Source organism: Amphiura filiformis, unplaced genomic scaffold (genome assembly GCF_039555335.1).
Source record: "Amphiura filiformis unplaced genomic scaffold, Afil_fr2py scaffold_113, whole genome shotgun sequence".
Classification (NCBI taxonomy): Eukaryota; Metazoa; Echinodermata; class Ophiuroidea; order Amphilepidida; family Amphiuridae; genus Amphiura; species Amphiura filiformis.
This window is the reverse complement of record NW_027305577.1, coordinates 154,695-173,388: the sequence shown is the minus strand read 5'-3', so window position 1 is coordinate 173,388 and position 18,694 is coordinate 154,695. Positions and strand designations below refer to the sequence as shown.

General features: G+C 36.2%; 1 protein-coding gene across 1 annotated transcript in view; it reads left to right on the top strand.

Annotated features, from left to right (window-relative positions):
- The window catches only part of LOC140145010 (gamma-aminobutyric acid type B receptor subunit 1-like), a 21,080-nt gene extending 7,092 nt beyond the window's left edge, over positions 1–13,988 (top strand). Inside the window, exons 3-6 of the mRNA XM_072166802.1 lie at positions 5,811–6,011; positions 11,180–11,431; positions 11,853–11,866; positions 13,823–13,988. Coding sequence (XP_072022903.1) covers positions 5,811–6,011; positions 11,180–11,431; positions 11,853–11,866; positions 13,823–13,988 — 633 coding nt within the window. The remainder of the gene's footprint in view (positions 1–5,810; positions 6,012–11,179; positions 11,432–11,852; positions 11,867–13,822) is intronic.
- Positions 13,989–18,694: the final 4,706 nt, after the last annotated feature.

The window sequence follows — 18,694 nt, the reverse complement described above, 5'->3', positions numbered from 1 at the left end:
TAATTTTTTTTTTAGATAATAGGCACTGCGAACAAACGGCAACAAAAACCGCGGACAAAATGTTCTCCACCTGCTACCTATCAATGCGTGATATATTCCACTACATTAAACAGTTAAATGACCTTTAAAATAGAACGGCCTCAATGTTTCAAATTGTGTAACTACATTACTTTATTCATTTATGCATTATAAATGATCAGCTATTTTTTCTTTTCTTAAAAGGATCGAACCCAAGTAGATGAGACCATTGATCATGTAACTATGAGCGTGTTTATAGTGGTGTACGGTATTTATACGGTATCCTTATACGCATATCGGATTAGGACGGAATGTGACTTATCCGTTATCTCGGCTGTTTATAGTGGCAACCAATAGCGCTATTCTGAATCCGAGGTGGTTGAACTCAGCGTGTTCGAGGTCACCGCAATGCAATGTGGGAGCCACAAATATGGTGCAAATTTCAAATAGCTTGCCGTCGAAACGATACCGGCCTATTTTATAACATTATTGCTACAGTATTTTGTAGGTGATGTGTTATTATAGTGACAAATTTGATCTCGGAGAGTTATATAACCCTGCTCCACTTCCTTGAATAAAAGTATCGTTAATCCCTGTCTGTTTATAGTGGTCGTATACGGAATGCATATACTGCAATATCCATCGATATCGAAGGATATCAGTTCCGTATAATATGTACGGCAAATAGCGCTATTGGTCTGTTTATAGTGGCGACCAATACCGTATAAGATGTACTTATACGCGAAATACCGGATAATCTGGCTCACTATAAACACGCTCTATCAGACCACGAAGTAGTTACGTAACTCCGTGGTATCGGAACCATTGGCGATCATTACGATCACGCTATTTTGGTATGCCTTTTTGTGTAGTGATTGTTTCGATCGTGGTTCATTACTTAATTAAGCGCGTGATCCCGTTGAGGCGTTGACATAGTAACATTACGTAACTTCGATACTGAATAGTTGTCGAGTGCACATAATATGGAAAGTCATTCAAAAGCGCCTTATAACATGTTCTCATTGTGTTGTGGAATCCTAGCCAGTATTCAATGATAGTCAGTCATTTATCTATTGAGGCCTTGCATAGGTTTATCGATTGGCTCCAAACAAAGGATTTGAACCGGTTTCTTTCCCGTAATCATGGCGCAGTGCAGTCCATTCAATCAAATGTTGTCATCAACCTATTTGATCGTAGTGCATTTTGTTATGTGTGTGAGACGAACTGTCGCGGTAGATGCAATCATGCTTTTGTTGAATGCATTTGAGTAGTCCGCCATATTTACGGAATGATACGTCATATGCACAACCTCTATTGGTCGGTGTATGATTTTGTTCGTTCACTCATTCAAATTTTATTTATATCATTCGAAGACTGAGCCTATTATTAGGGATGCCCACTCTCAATACAGTTTCCACTAGAACGATTTTTCATTTACCGTGTGCGTGCACTCACACACGTATTGTCTATGGAGAAACTGATCGATACAAGAAATCCCAGGCATGTTAAATGGCGTACATACTTGTTTTGATCCAAATGTAGGCCTATATCAGGGTGTTTCAAGAAATTCCTGATTCCACCAGAAAACATTCACCAAACTTTTTCCTGTTTGGTCAGTAAATAGAGAGGACCTTCCTGCATGAAGAGATCAACTTTTTTAATGAAAAATTTAATGAGATGAGAACTACAACAGGTTGAAGTGACACCATTCCGTGCATCAGGTGTTCAAACGCAATTATCTCCAAATTTGGAGTGAATCAGACAAGCAAACTTACATACTCATAAAATTTAACTATTTATGAAGACAAAATGTGTAGGATGTTAAGAAATTTAAGAACGTTTAAGCCTACTGCGGCCCATCTCAAATCATGCACTTCCCCGTGCACTTCTTACTACCATGTCCATTTCATAGGGAGTATAAAAACCTGGGCCCATCATGGCTTCCATGCACACAGTGTATTGCTCAATGTAGTAAAGATAAACTTTGAGTTGGAGCAAATTTCTCAAAATTGGCAGTGATTAATGTTACCAAACTTATGCCATGATGAAATATAATAATTTTTGAAGATAAAATGTGCTGACCGTAAAAGATTGAACAATGTTTAAGACTACCGCCATTCATTTGAAATAATGCACTTATTGTTCATCTCCTCTATGGAGATATTTTCCATGGCGGCCATCTATGATCATGCTTGGGGTTTCACCAAACAAACCATGGGTTTTGAGGTCTTATATTTTTTTGTTGTATGTCAACAAAATCGATTAAATTTTCAGGATGATCTTATTTTCATGTTGTTATAAGCAAATATAATGTTCCAGATAACGCTAGTTAATAAATACATTAAGAAAAAGTACCTTAAAATTGCACTTTCTGTTAGTAATCCTTTTGGACTTTAACTTTTTAAAATGTTCTAGCAGCCCTATATAAAACCGTAACACTCAAAAGCCATATCTCTGGAATGAAACGTCCGATTAAGATTATTTAAACGCCAAAATGTTTCTTTCATCAATTCCCAGCCAATAAGTTAGGTCTGAATCAATTTAAAAGTACTTCAATTTTTAGTGGACATGCCTACTATTATGATACATCCTCCGTGGAACAGTTTCAAACACATATAGCTAGGGATTATTGGGGCAGAGGTTATCTTTTGAATCCTCTTAAGGGGCTATCATTTTTTTTTTCGGAAGGGGGGTCCCAAATTTACAAAATGTCCGCGTCAATAAAATTGCGCACCCCCTGTTTCGGAAAAAAAAATTTTATGACCCCCAACCCCAAAATTGTATTGAAATCAGTCTTTTTGAATAAATAAACACACTATCTGTGGTCATCGTATGACTCCCTACATTTTGGTCATGAAACATTTTATGACCCCCTCCTTTTTTCTTTCCAAGAATTTATGACCCTCGTATATTTGGGATCCCAATTTGAATAAAATGATACACCTCTTATGACCACTGAAGCATAGGCAAGGACACTCGCGCGAATTGAAAGACTTGTCGCTGGCGACAGTTCGTGTCACACACATAACAAATGCACTACGATCAAAAAGGTTCATGACAACATTTGATTGAATGGATTAAGTTACTCTATACAACGAAAAAGAAACGATAAAACCTATAGAAAAACAAAGAATCATGAAAAAGACACATAAAAGATGAAATAATAAAAATATATAAACAATGTTAAAGATAAAATCAAGAAAATAGAGAATAAAATTTCCCCAAATCAGAAAAAACAAACATTGACAGACATCATAATCTGTCAGAAATTACTGCATGGGATTAACCATCAACCTTCTCCACAAGTTCTCTTTATCCTCGCACTATAGTCTAATGCTCTGCTCACTGGGCCACAATGTATCATGTGAATGATTACCGCATTATCATGAACAAGTTTGTTTGATCTTAATGTGTCGATAGGTTTCACCCTTTAACTACACGTATCCTTAATGATCAGTGATACTAGTCGGCTTTTACAGGGATGGCGCTCTCTCATTTCTATGAACTCCATAGCGCCATTAGGCGAACGTTTACGGTATCTCACTAGGGAAATCAAACGGACAACCAAAGGCTGCAAAGACATTTGGCTGAAAGACCTATGCAGAAATGTAGAGAATGCACACCCGGCTGCCAAGTCAAAAGAGGTGTATTCTACAATAACGAAAATCACTAATAAACCAACCACCAAAATGCAGACTGTAAAGAACAAAGAAGAAAAGATACTAACTGAACTTCAAGAAAAACCGATGCCGAGAAAATTATGAACAACTTTACAACAACCAAAATCCTATTAATGAAGAGATAGTAAGCATCATTCCACAAATGAAAAGCACAGAAGAGGAGCCAGACATTCTGAAGGATGAGATTACCAGCGCCATAAAAAACCTGATGGTAAATCACCTGGATATGACAGCGTGACAGCTGAAGAGCTTAAGGCATCGGATGAAGCAGGTGTCAAAATCCTGCACCGGTAGTGCAACAAAATATGAAAGAATGAAGTCTTCCCAGAGGACTGGGGAAAGGCCGTTATAACACCCATATTCAAGAAAAAAGAAAAATTAGACTGTGCAAACTACAGGGGCATCAGCCTATTGAGCCATGCAGGGAAAGTATTAACACCATTCTCCAACGTAGAATCATGAAAAAAGCAGAGGAGGTCATACGAACACTCCATTCGTGGAAAATAATGGAGCGATAAAACAATAGCGCGACGTTATATGTGTGTATTAAGTCGGTTAATGGCCGTGGATTAGAACATTTGTGATAAGAATGGCCTTGGTGCTTCGCGTCGATGCCATTCTTATCCACGAATGTTCTAATCCTTGGCCATTATCCTATATACTGATTTTCTTATACATGGAGCTTTCACAGCGAAAAGACATTATTATCAATTAAAAGTAGAAGGTTGAATCACCAAATGACCACAATTTCAACATATGATGGCATGAGACTTTTCTTGTTTTACGAGGGTCATTCAAAAAGTTCTACCTCAATTACTGGGTGTCCCTGAATGACCTGTATCGTCGGGAACTGTTTTTTTGGTACTTCAACGCATAACCCAAACGTAACTAAATCACTGGTGATGTTGAGAAACATATCAGCTATCACATACCTTTTGAATTTTGGCAATTGACCGCCCCGTGTTAAAATTCTACTAAACTGTCTCATTTTCAAGCCTTTCCACGGAGTCAATATCTATCAATGACAACAGACGTATCATACGCTGATGATGGGCAGTGATTTAGGCCATCTTAATATTTTATTCTTAATAGTTCGTCTCAAAACCCAAGTTAAAAACCTAATACGGAATGCGGTTTTGATTAATATTTTTATTTACTTTAACTTTAATTTTGTGTATCTAATAAACCACCTTTTCATCTCTCAACTACACCAAGTATTTAGTTTTGATAAGTTGGGGCGTTAAAATACTCAAACAATGAAGTTTTCGACGATACAGTTCTTTCAGGGATACCCTGTATTACGTCTCTGCTATCTTACGTGCCAGGTCAATGAAATTACCCATGATTACACTAAATTCAGGCTACGAAATGAAAGTTATTTCAAGTTATATAAAGATGTGATTTTTGTTGTTAAGATATGTTGGTTAAATTAAAATATACTGACTTGGTACATTGGAAACGGTTAGAAACTGAAGCCACACGTTTAGTAAGCAGGCATATTGTAGATTTGGATAATGTCCATAAAATATTTTCAAGAGGTGGTTGTCCAACAGCTTTATACTCAGAAGGAATATTTTGGTCCTATATTTGAGCTTCCTGACATGCCTTGAAACAAAGTAAAACATGTTTTATATAAGAAGAAAACATCCAAGGGTTCAACAGACACACAAATGTTAGTGACATTTGGCATAGTTCGACTAGACCACGTTTAAGGGGAATTTGTAATTACGTCCTATTTTAAGCAATGGATGAACAGTTTGTTAACTCAAACTTGAATAAAAAAGTAGCATAATCAATAATGATGTTGTTCCTCTTTTTATTACCTATTTGCGCTATCCTTCCCTTTTTAGATTGTTTTGCTAATTTCCATTTAGCATTTTTACCTCATTTGCAGACATTTGCTAAAAGCAAATGATATCACAAACTGGGTAAAATGAATATTTTATCATATTTGAATAACACAGATGTCTCTACTAAGAAAGACCAGATACCTACTGTTGATTCGGTATGAAGGAACCCGTTTATTGGTCAAAAATAAAACTTGGCTCTATTAATTTTGAATTAGGTTTTTGTTTTAGTTGCCTTTGCTTTTATTTCTCTTAACCATTCCAGGCATACAAGGAAGGCATAACTGGAAAAGGTTATGTATGGATGATGTTAGGCTGGTACGAACATAAATTCTGGGAGAAATCCAGACACGCGGACGACATCATTGACTGCACAGCGGAAGAGATGGATCAAGCTGTTGATGGATATATTGGCATTACGCAGACGGTACTAAACGATCCCGCCATAATTACAGTTGCAAATATAGTAAGCTGCTTTGGCACTCTTTGGGCAAGGTTCGAGTACTCTGTTCATAGATACTATTAGATAACATGTATTTTTCCAAATTGAAGCCTATGTTAACCCTAACAACCATAAACACCACAAAATAACACGATAAAAATAAATGCGTGTAGCTACCGGTCGGTGATCGTGTGGTTGGCATGCGTGGGGTCAAAGGTTCGAATCCCGGGGGTGCCAAGTGACTTCTTTGTTCATCTTCTCTCCTTTTTTGTTTCTTCTTTAACTTCCGATAGCAAAAAGCAGGGTTGAGTGTTAGGGTTAAGGAATGCGTGTGCTTTCCATTATTGGTGTACAGGACGGGAATTTAATAGTATTTTTCAATTAGAGAAGAGGCTACGGAAATCACGTTTTATTTGTATCAGAAAGTAATTACCTGTTCCAAATCCACTGGCATTTCAATTTCAATGCATCCAAAGGTCCATGAAAATTATTGAGATGTCACTAGCTGGAGCTGGAATAGATAATACCTAATAAACTTCTAGTGCACATTTCTATTCATTCGTCTGGCCAAAAATACTGACCCCCCCCCAAAAAATTTGACATTTTGCTTTAACTCAAGAACGGTATGTTGCAGGTAGGTCAAACTATACTTTGAATCCTTGCAATGAGAGGAATAATTTGGTGTGCTTGTTTACCAGATTTGAGCAAATTTGAAATTTGACCAATGTGTTGACCTTTAACCTTGAATATGGCCGGAGTGCCGGGAATTATTTTTGTTAACATCTTAAATGTGTTATTGGACCATAAAAGGAAGCTAAAAAGTTGGTTTGATAGAGCCGGGGGGGAGGGGGGGTCATCATTAAATTCCTGTATATACCGGCAAAAATCTAGTATTAGCTTTCCGTTACGTGAATTGGAAGAGCCATTTAAATAAAGTAGAACTATTAGTGCATTTATATAACAAACGTATCTTTAAATACTTCAAATCCCAATTAAAACGCCATAAGTATTTCCTAACGTTAAGGGCTGGGGTATGAACGTTTGGACAGTATTTATTGTGGGACATTAGAGCACATCAGACATATCGAATTGCATTATGAATACGAAGAATGTCATTCTGATATCAAATAAATTGGATTTTTTGAAATTCGCAATTTAGTACACATTTTATGGCAAATCATTAAAATTGATATTTTTGATATTTAACAGTACTTGAAGTAAACTTTATAAATCTGATGATTTATACTTAAAGTGTATGTAGGTGGGATGAAAAGCCGACGATCAATTGAAAATTTTGACCTTTCGTATTGAAGATATGGATTTTTTTCCCAAAACACCAAAAAAAATTAGGTCTTTTTGGGAAAAAATCCATATCTTCAATATGAAATGTCAACATTTTCAATTGACCGTCGGCTTTTCCTCCCTGCTACATACACTTTAAGAATATGTCATAAGATTTATATAATTTACTTCGAGGACTGTTATATATCAAAAATTTGAAAAATATCAAATTTTTATAATTTGTCATAAAATTTGTATTATATTGTGATTTTCAAAAATGAAAATTATTTGATATCAGAAAGACATGCTTCGTATTCAGAATGCAATTCGATAGGTCTGAAGTGCTTTCATGTCCCACAAAAAATACTGTCGAAACGCAATAAACGCTCATTTTAGATCCCTTAAGTGCTTGTTATCCTTGAGCAAAAAATACAGTTGTTGAGCTACATAATACTATACACAGTACGACGGCAACTTCGTGACCTCTTTTGTTCGACAGAAAATTTATACGGGTTGGTGAACACGAGTTACGTAACGCAATGTTGAAATTTTAGCCGGGAAACACGTTTGATCAAAATAGCTCCAGAAATGGAAGACACGGGTCGTATATTGCTCCATTTATGTACCCTAACCACAGATAAGCTATCAAACATTGTGTAAAGCAACAAATAACTTGTAAAAGTTGAATTAAATGCACAATAAAGAAGCTTGAACATGTCCAAAGTAGCTCGGAAAATGAGAAAAATTGCATGTCACGAACACAAAAATGTTCATATCATCAAGCAAGAAAAAGCGCCGGAATCAAAAATGGGTGTCATGTTATAGAATAACTAAAGTGAGCTTGCCTGAAAATTTCATCAATTTTGGTTGGGGTATATTCCGAGTCGTATATTGAACATGTTGAAATGTTTATCTTTGTGCGTGACTACTGTCACGCGATATATTGTAAGGCCGATGTTTTTCCTGCAAAGAAACTTGCATTGTCAATTGTTCATTGTTGGTTATTTACCTTGAAAATAATACTCCCAACGTTTAAACAATTTTAAAGTCAGCATAAAGGTTTGTGTTACATTATTTGGACGGTGTTAATTCATTCCAGAAATAGAATATACGAGTGAGCCATGAGTGGGAATAACATTGCTATTATTACCGTATCTATCAAATCACTGGTATGGCTTGGTGGTAAATACCGGGGGTAAATTAAATTTTTGGAAGTTCGATCTTGGTTCGAACCCCGCTAGCACCTCTCTTTGATTTTTTATTTTATTTTAACTAATTTTTTTTAAATCCTAGTTTTCATATTTTTATTAAATTTGGTTTTGTAATTCCAAAAATTATAACAATATTTATAATATTAATAAATAACTGTCAGGAAGGTTTTCACATTAGGCCTACATTTGAAGCAGGAGTAGCGAGATAAAAATGAAAGAAAACACCTAATATCTTGACCGCTTAACTGTGGTGTTCTATATTAATGGGGGATTAAATAAGACATCAAAGCTCTATCTGGAAAACGAACTTCTGCTGATTCCAATTAGGTGTAATCCGAGGTGTAAGTTGGACATTGTGTAAAAATGACAAATATGCCAAAATATTAAGTTTGAAATTCGTGCATCTCGTGATTTAATATGAATGCATAAAAGCTCATAAAATATGTTGTCGATAGGGGAGGGTCTAGTCCAATTAAAAATCGTGAAAATCTGTGTTGATGTTCCTTTATTTAATAGGCCTATATATAATCTTGAACTAAAAATTACTTAAGGGCTGTGCAATAATTATGAGCCCTGGGGAGGTAAAATTGGGGGGGCAAGAAATTTTGGCGAGCCAAAGGGGGGGGCAAGCAATTTTGGCAAGCCGAGAGGGGGGGGCAAGCGATTTTTGGCACGCACTCACAGGGCGCCTTTTTAATAAAACGCTCTAAAAAGGCTTAGGAAAACGGTACGGAAACGCTTAAATATGCAAATTTTCCTGCTCGCTACGCTCGCAACATACATCTAGACCATTTAAAGTTTGGAATTTGGGATCCCAAAAATTTGGCATGTTCAAAGGGGGGGGGGCAAAGAATTTTTGGCGGGCCGAGAGGGGGGGGCAAGCGCCTTTCGGAAATTTTACCCCCCCCGGGGGGGGCTGATAATTATTGCACAGCCCCTAAGTTTGACATGCTTTATTTGAAATTATTTCATGAAAGCTACTGAACTTAAATGCAATTTAAAAAAAAGATCAAATCGAATGTAGGATTAGGCCTAAATATGAAATACTTAGCAACAAGAAATAAATCATGAAAAAAGGTGGGCCTTCAAGCTGCATTCATTAGGCCTATATTATTAAAGACAAAGGAGAGAAAAAAAGAAAGAAAAACGAACTGAAAAATTCTAAGAATAACATGATGGGAATCGAACTCTCAACCTTCCGCACTGCAGACCTTCGCTCTGTCCACTAAGCCATCGCATCTTGTTCTTGCAACGGGTATTATTTTGCTATCTTATTTCTCGTTCAACATGTTCAAGTATCTCACTCATCAACAGTCTTTTTAAAACTGCGTGTACTTCAGTTAAATGAGATGATACTACCTTCTTTGACGACTACAATATTTTGTTACACAATAGAGTATTTTGCATTAATAAAATATATAACAGTAGACGTTTTTAATTGCTATATTGATCAATATAACATGCATAATAGACAGCGCCGGCTGGGATCCATTTCGTGAAGCATCGTGACACTTGCAACGTGCGCCTACGACACGAGAACTCAAAGAACACAACTTTTCAACCTACGACTAGGTTGTTCCACCGCTCATTTTCGCTGAAAATTTAATACAAGCTCTGGTTAATTAATGTTTATCATAACAGAAAAGCATTAGACCGGCGTTTCCTCCAAGCTGTAGATATGACCATTTTAGTGATCGTGACATGCATTTTCTCTCATTTTTTAAGCTACTTCGCGCACCAAAAGCATTCATTTTTTCCACAATCTATGGGCTCAATATGGAAAGGAAGGGAGGGACAACTCGTGTATTCCATTTTTTTGATGTTTTCTGAAAACCCGTATTTGCCACCTGATTTTCAACATTGCGTTACGTAACAGCAGAGGTCACGCCGGTAAAAATTACCGGAAGTGAGCTAAGTTGCTGTCGTACTGTACAGTCTTTACATAGCGTTAAACAGGTTAATTGATTTTTCTTGAAAGAAAAGGAACGTAACAAACAACAAACTTCACTTTTCAGATAATTACCGCGTGTTTTCCTGATCCTGTTTCTCCACAAGCTTCTGTTGGCTCAAGTAGCGTATTGTAAGAAAAAACGCAATGTTTTTTGTGAACTTAAATCATTATTGATTTGTGTTTTTATTAAGGTGCACCATAATAGTGTTATACACCAGGCACAAAAAGAAATTCGTCAGCTATATTCATCCTTGCTGTTCAATAACTTGATAATTTTGATAATTCTGAAATATACATTTTGTTAACTGGACTTTTCTTTCTCATTTGACACCCTGTTCGTGAATATTTAGCAAGAATTGACCAAGATTTGCGCCTCCAAACTCTCAAACCCCAAATGAAAAGTTGCAATTTTAACGATTCAATTGTGCCTGTTACACTGTGTGCTTTATTGATTGCCCCGTCGTGCTTGTGTGCAATACAACGATGCGTTTCCATTGAAAATCGTTGAAAATGCAACTTCAAATTTTGGGGTTTGAGGCAACAACTAAAAATAGTTGTTGAACAATGACATTTGGAATAAATCTCAGCTCAGCTAACAGGAAATCCCCTGATGAATGGTACTCCAATTTAAAGCACCTGTGCAAAGTTTACTATTACTGAGGTGTGGACATGGGATTCTCGAAGTTTAAGATCAAGGCATAAGTGAAGATTTATATTCAATTATCTTTATTATTTTTTAATGATGACAGACATCAAGAGAATATGTTAGTCGTTTAAAATTGAGACTAACTCAACCAGAGAATCTCAAATATGACTTCAACCCCTACGGTTCCACCGGTTATGATGGCGCGTGGAGTATTGCTTTGATGTTACATGAAGCAGCTCTCGTTCTTGAAGGAAGAAATGCTACTAGACGACTAGAGGATTTCACATATAATGAGTCAGAAATGAGGGATTTGTTTTTCAAACTTCTAGCAGATGTTCAATTTGAAGGCGTATCCGTAAGTTGAATTACATTTTTTCTTGATTTACAAGATCGATGATATTTAATCAACATACAAGAACATCAAACATATTAGCTCTTTTTAGAGCCATAAGCGTCATTCTACATGATTGGCAACTAGTAGTTCTGGCCACGACAAGTTAAGGCATTCACAATCTACACAGTAAAACATTTCTTAAACAAGTTGATTAAAAATTTAAACAACCGCTGATTAATGGACCGGTTTAAAGCGTTAAACATCTAGGGTTGTTTAAAGTTTAAAAATTAGTTTGATTAATCTTTTTAAACAACTTTTTTAAAAACATTATTTAAACAACCAGGGTTGTTTAAGAAAATTGTTTGAGTTGTTTAAAAATGGTTTGTTAAATTGTCTGGGTTGTTTTAAAAAAGGTTGTTTCAATTGTCTGGGTTGTTCAAAGATGGTTGTTGAAAAGTAAGTGTTGGTTGTTCAATGATGGTTGTTTAAAGTAGTTGCTGTTGATTGATTAGATCAGCTGTACACACTGTTACAATAGGCTGGTCGGTCGGGTTGTCTATATCGAATGGGGGGGTTACCTCGCCCTTCTGCACCACCTCTGCGGGATCATGCATATTACTCTTCTGAGACATGCGGGCCAGGGTTGTTACCCTGGCAGGTTAGCTACTCCACAAGGCTTCTCTTGTCTCTCTTGAGCTATGATTGCACATTATACCATGTTTACGGGAAATGGGCCAGAGCCAAAAATGGTCATCACTCCACCTAAAATTTAGAAATTGTCACAGGAGTGAATTTCTCCTCTGGTTTAATAGACTACTTACCAAAGATTATGAATCGGCAAAAAAAAAGTAAAATTTGCCCGTCAACTTCGGAATGCTAGCAATAAAATACACACGTAGCGCCCTCTCGGTGTGGCTGGACGGAATTGTTTAATTTGATGTTACTACATATTTAAAAAGATAGGATTTTTTGTTTATGGTATTATAAAGGTCTTCTGTATAGACAATTTCAGCACTAAAAATATCAGTGGACTTTGCAAAAATAAAGAAATAAATTAAAATATGTGTATATAAGATTCCGTCCCGCCACATTTTGAGGTGATTTTTTTACGTTCCGGAAGGGCCGAAAAAAAACCCTTTTAGTCAAAACTTTCCAAAATATCAACTATTATGGTAATAAACATTCCTGAGTACACAAAAATTGAATTCATCAACTTTGCTAGACTCAGAGCCATTTTAACTTCTTCTTTTTCAGGCCTTTTGTGGTAGGATGCCAGCCATAATTGAATATATGAATACAAAACCCACCCAAGTCCATACTTTGGCCAAATTGAGTTAAGCATGAGAAATTGTTGCTTTACATAGGCCTGTCATATGTATGAAAGAACAACTCAAATTCATCCTCTGTGTCTATTGAGCATGTGAAAAATAGCATGTATGAAAGAACCACCCAAATCCAGGATTTGAGTCTTGTAACACATTGATTGAAATCCAGTATGTATAAAAGTCCACTTGTAACGCATTCATTGCTGGAGAGTGACTTTTGACAAAAAATGGGTTTAATCAAGGAAAGTGTGTGGTTTATATTACATGGTAGTATGCTTATCAACATTATACATACCTGTCTGCTTTATTTTGTATTATCTTACTAGTGGTAATCTCATTCCAACATTGTTGTCTTTGTATATGATTCAAAAAACCACCCAAGTCCAGCATTTAAAATGAACCTCAACGAAGTCCCTGAAATGCTAATCGTCATACCTAATACAGTTTAACCCACTCATTACCATATTGACCAGGTAAATCTAACTGAAGGAATTAAAATGATACACAGGTTTTTTTTCTCAAAATTACTTCCCATGGACTTGGGTGGGTTTTGAATTCATGTATTCAATTCTATTGTCAGGGTCTATGGTGTAAAACATGGCCACGCTACATTTTGAGATGATTTTTTTAAGTTCAGGAAGGAATGAAAAATTTCTTTCTCAGTCAATATTTTGCAATAATTTTTCATTGGAAGTGAAAGAAAAGACAATTTTGTCAGTTTAAAGTGAATCAATTGCTTTTTTTCTTGATTTTGACATGGTGGACAAAATTTCGTCCCGCCACATTCCGTCCCGCCACATTGACATGATTTTTTTAAAAATTAATTACTATAAAGAGGGGGGTGAAATTTATAATTCCTTCCATAACATAAGAAGGATAGTTGAAGTTAATACCAATGTTAGAAAGAAATGTTTTATCCCAGTACTTTTGATAAAAATTCAACAAATGTACTGTGTTCACAAATACATGAAGTTTATCATTCCGTCCCGCCACATCAATGAATTTGTGTTACTGTGGCAACATGTTGATTCTTTGGACTATTTTTCTTGTGTGTGAATGTAGTCTGTAACTTACTTGTTTATATAAGCTTCATCAATGGAGACCGAATCGGGGTAATACAACTTGAGCAGTTGCAAAGTAAGATATGGCACATTATGGCAACAATAACAAGAACGAGAAGAAAAGAAAATAAAGAAGAGGAAGAAGACGAAGATGAAGGAGAAAATGATGAAGAATATGACGAAGATGAATAAAGAAGAAAGAAAGTGAAAAGACAATTACATTGTGTTATTCCGGAAAATAGATGTACACCCCTTATAAAGGATTTCCGATTTCTGGACTTTTGTCCAGTTGTGATTGTTGGAAATCCAGACTTCTAAAGTTTCCAATGGCGAAAAAAATCCAGCAGAAAAATTGTTCAAAATCTATATATCCTCAATTTGAGAGCTCATTTCCGTGACTTTTCATTCATTTAAGGGGGTACTACACCCCTGCCCAATTTTGTGCCTATTTTTGCATTTTTCTCAAAAATTATAGCGCATTGGTGACAAGTAAGATGTGTATATTATAGGGGCAAAGACTACAACTACTGCACTGGAAATTTTATTTCAGCACAGACAACAGTTGTGGAGTTACAGTCATAAATGAGGGAAAACCAATATTTGATCAATAAACCAATAACTACTTGCCTTGAGTTGCTGAATTTTCAGTGCAGTAGTTGTAGCCCTTGCCCCTATAATATACATATCTTACTTGTCACTTGTGCTATAATTTGGGCAAAAAATTGGCCAAAGGTGTAGTACCCCCTTAATTGCATCTACAAGCGTTCAATCAACTGGAATTCCAGACGTTTTCAGAAAGCAAACATGGAAATCCAGACATTCCTTTAATTGAAAAGTTACTCCTCTATAGGGGATTGTCCAACTTGTGACTGTTTCGTTTGGTCTCTGTACGTATGGGGTGGGTAAGGATGGAATTTGGGCTTGCTTGGTTAGTGTGTGCATAAATACATTTTGATTTTGTAGCTGGCTGCTTGGAAGGCTGGGTCCGACATGCCAACGACTGCTTTGTGTTCATGGAGTCGCGGTTGGCGTGGATGGATGCAGAAGGCGAATGCACCAAGTTTGAAGCCCACTTGGCGGTTTTGAGAGAACCCGGCGACGTCATCAACTTAATTGAATCGATGTGGCCTAAACACCCAAGTTCATTATACTGGTAAGTATAATTGTTTCACATTAGATTATTTATCAGATGACACCACACCTGAAGTCTTGTGGGTACATCAAATGATACAATACCTGAAGTCTTATGGGTAACGTACAAAACCATCTTGACACAGACAGGTGAGCAAACAATTGGAAGAGTCAAAAAAGTTCCCAAATAACCATGGATTAGCCAAGAAGTACTTAAGCTGAGGAAAAGAGCAGGTTGCGCAAGCAAAGTAACACATAGTAACCCAGAAACATCGATGCAAAGAACTGCGTGCTGAGATCCAGAGGAGGACCAGAAGAGACGAGACAATATGGCTTGGATAACAATGTAAGCAGATCAGACACTTTGATGCAACCGGAAAATCCAAGGCAATGTTTGAACATATTAGATCAGTAAAAGCCAAGTCTACTCCAACACAGTAAGCATGCATCAAGGATAGAGAAGGGAAAGTACTCAGTGAGTCGGAAGATATCATGAACAGATGGAAAGAATATTGTAGGAAACTGTTTGGAAAACCAGATGGAGAAGTACCACTTTCCATACCAAATACGCCGGTTGAAGAGGTATAGCCACCACCTCCCATATCTGATGTTGAGCATGCAGTCAGCAAATTCAAGACAGGAAAATCACCAGGTCTTGAAGGAGTACTTACTATACTCTTCCAGAAGTATGCTACACTGCTCGCTCCACTAAAAACATACCATTTATACGGAACTTAATACCCTTGCCGTTGAATGTTTCTAAACACTTCATTTTGCAAACTGAATTTTTGTATGCCACGTGAGCACACACAAAAGTACAAACCTAGCAAGCTTGACGTTTGGAATAGACAATTATTATAACCTAATTCAATCATTAATTTACCCAAACCAAATTAGATTTTCAATAATTGTTCTTTTAACTAGATAATACATAAGAGGTAATTTTGTAGTCTGGAAACTATTGTTCTTATTAAAAATTGATTAAATTAGGAAAACACCAGATTGCACATAAATACATTGTAGTGATTTTAACCAACACTCTATAACAGGTACATCTCGATTCATACCGAAATTCCTTCCACAATACTATAATGCTTATTGCATACCAAATCAGATGGATTAACCTCTAAGTTCTGAACTGTTTCTATTGTTATGAAATATGCCTATTACCTTGTGAGAAGAAACAAATCAATATCCGGTAGAGAAACCCGAAAGGTTCATATTCTGTAGTTTTGTCGGTGGTGGGAAAAGTACGTTACGTGGCCCTTCTTCGAAGAATGCAGAAGTGATCTATTCAAACCATGTCTACAATCTTTTTTTACTAACATGTAGGATTGGTCTGCTGCAAAACCAGATGAAATGGATTTGGAGTGATGCTAATATGACTGAGGAAGCGATATGGATTCCACCTGGAAGCTCTGTGAAGGAAAATTCAGGACTTCATTGTGTGGCAATGAATAGCGATGGTGCATATCAAGCAATGAATTGCAGTGCGTCGCTGTCATATATCTGCAAAACTCAGATAGGTAATTCTTATATATCTTCGCTCAATGGCGCTACAGTGATATCACATTTCTTACTATGACTTACCTTGTTCTTGTCAACACGTATTAATTTTAACAATCAGATTTACAGAAACAGAATATACCATCAAAACTATCATCTGAATTGTAGTCTACCTCAAAGTGCAGTTGTTGGACCTTTAGAGTTTACTGTTTATGGTTTACATATTCAACTCTTCATGGCTTTGCTATTCGTTGTTATAAACTTATAATTATGTTGACAATACTCACATACATATCATGTACCATACATTGGAGGAATTCTAATTTCTATAGGATAGAGATATTTAGTTGGAAAATGTTTTTGATATAAATTAAACATTTTAAAGTCAACCACAGGCATTTTATGTCATTTTGGTTTTTTTTATAACTCAGAGTTGACCTCCCAGATTGTTGGTTATCATGATATTCGCAAGGACGAGCTTCGCTGGGTATCGAACCTGACGTGGCAAGGTGAGTCTATTAAATGAAGTATTTCAGTCTCCTTTTACTACCACAGTTACCATCTGTTTAATTTATGAGTACGATTTACTAGTTTTTATTTTCAGGAAATCGTTGTAAAGGCGAATGGGATGGCAAGAGTTATACTATCCAGCCTTGCCCATTTAAAGGCCCATTCAGTGATTTGCTCATCCGGACGATTGTAAAAATCATCAAAATTAAGATTTTGGTACCTTTGCCGTTGTCATAGATGTTCTAACATAGCCTGTTAGTTGTTCACCCGAAAGCCGTGTATTTAAGATAAAATAAGGCACTTGCATGAATTTGTAATTTATATACTGACTGTATATAAATTAGGTACATGTATTTGAGTGGGGCTTCAACTTCTTTAATACTGCTGTTTTCTTCGTGTTTTTTTTCTTCAAAAATACCAAATGACTTATCCTTCACTTTTAAGTATATTATAAACAATTCTATTTTTTACACTTGCGCTGGGATCACTGAATGGGATTTCAACTAATACCTTGCTCTTATAGGACTTTGAAAGGAAGCCAATAATCGTATTTCCATTTCCATTGGCCGATGATATATCAAAACGAAAGTTTTGAGCGTTTTACCATCACGAAAAAAAAAAAATCATGCACATGTGGTGGAAATGACACCCCTTATTAAGCCTTGAAATCTCCTTCATACAGCCATGCCATTCCTCTTATATTAGCTTTATTTGTTTAAATATCTGAGCGCAAAGACCGCTATGTCGTGTTCCCCTTCGACCCGCCTTAACAGGAGTAAAGTATAAAGAATCGAGTTTAAATACAAGTATATTTATGTATCTCATATCTCATATACTTTTTTATTCATCATTGTCGTCTTCTTTGTAATCGACATTTTCTTATCATATTTATGATTTTAGTTTTCTTTGAATTCTCCTTTGAATTCTCGTCCTCTTATTACAATTTGTTAATCGTTCCATTCTTCCTCAAAATACTCCCGCCTTCCTCTCTTTCTATTACTTTTAGACAACGAAGTGCCACTGGATCATACGCCAGAAATCATCATCACCTACCAGAGAGTCCAAAGTGGTATCCCATCGTACATTTTCTTCATCATGTGCGCTATGGCTATCGCAGGAGGCATCTTGGCACTATCTTTTCTGTCATTCAACGTCAAATTCCGTCAACAAAAGTAAATAGTCTATATCCTCACATTAACAGCTACTCTTCCAATAGAAATAAGTATTTTACTTCTTCTATTGTTTAAATCAATTTACATTTATACAACTGGCAATTTAGAAAACAAAACTTCTATTGTGAATGTACCTGCTATAAAAAGGTTGTAAAATGTTGTAAAATAGTCACAACATCCCCTCATAATCTTATTACCATTTCATTGATGATTCTATTATAATTAGGAACGTTAAAATGTCCAGTCCAAACCTGAATAATGTCATCATTGCGGGCAGTATGCTCATCTACAGCTGGGTGGGAGTTAGTGGTATTGATAGCACACTCGTAACTGATTGGGCGTTTTCTTTGGCATGCCAGGTAAGTTAACATCCGTAGCAAAATGTTATAAGACAAATCTAATTTAAGAAGGATTTCAAAAATAAAAAGGGTACGCAACAAACTTCAGAACAAGTCAGAACTTCAGAACTTGAAACAATTCATTACATTTTCCTGCACATCTCCATGCGAGCTCATTGGTCAAGTTGACTTTAATATATGCTTTAAGCACAACATCGGCTTACCAGAACCAGAACCAGAA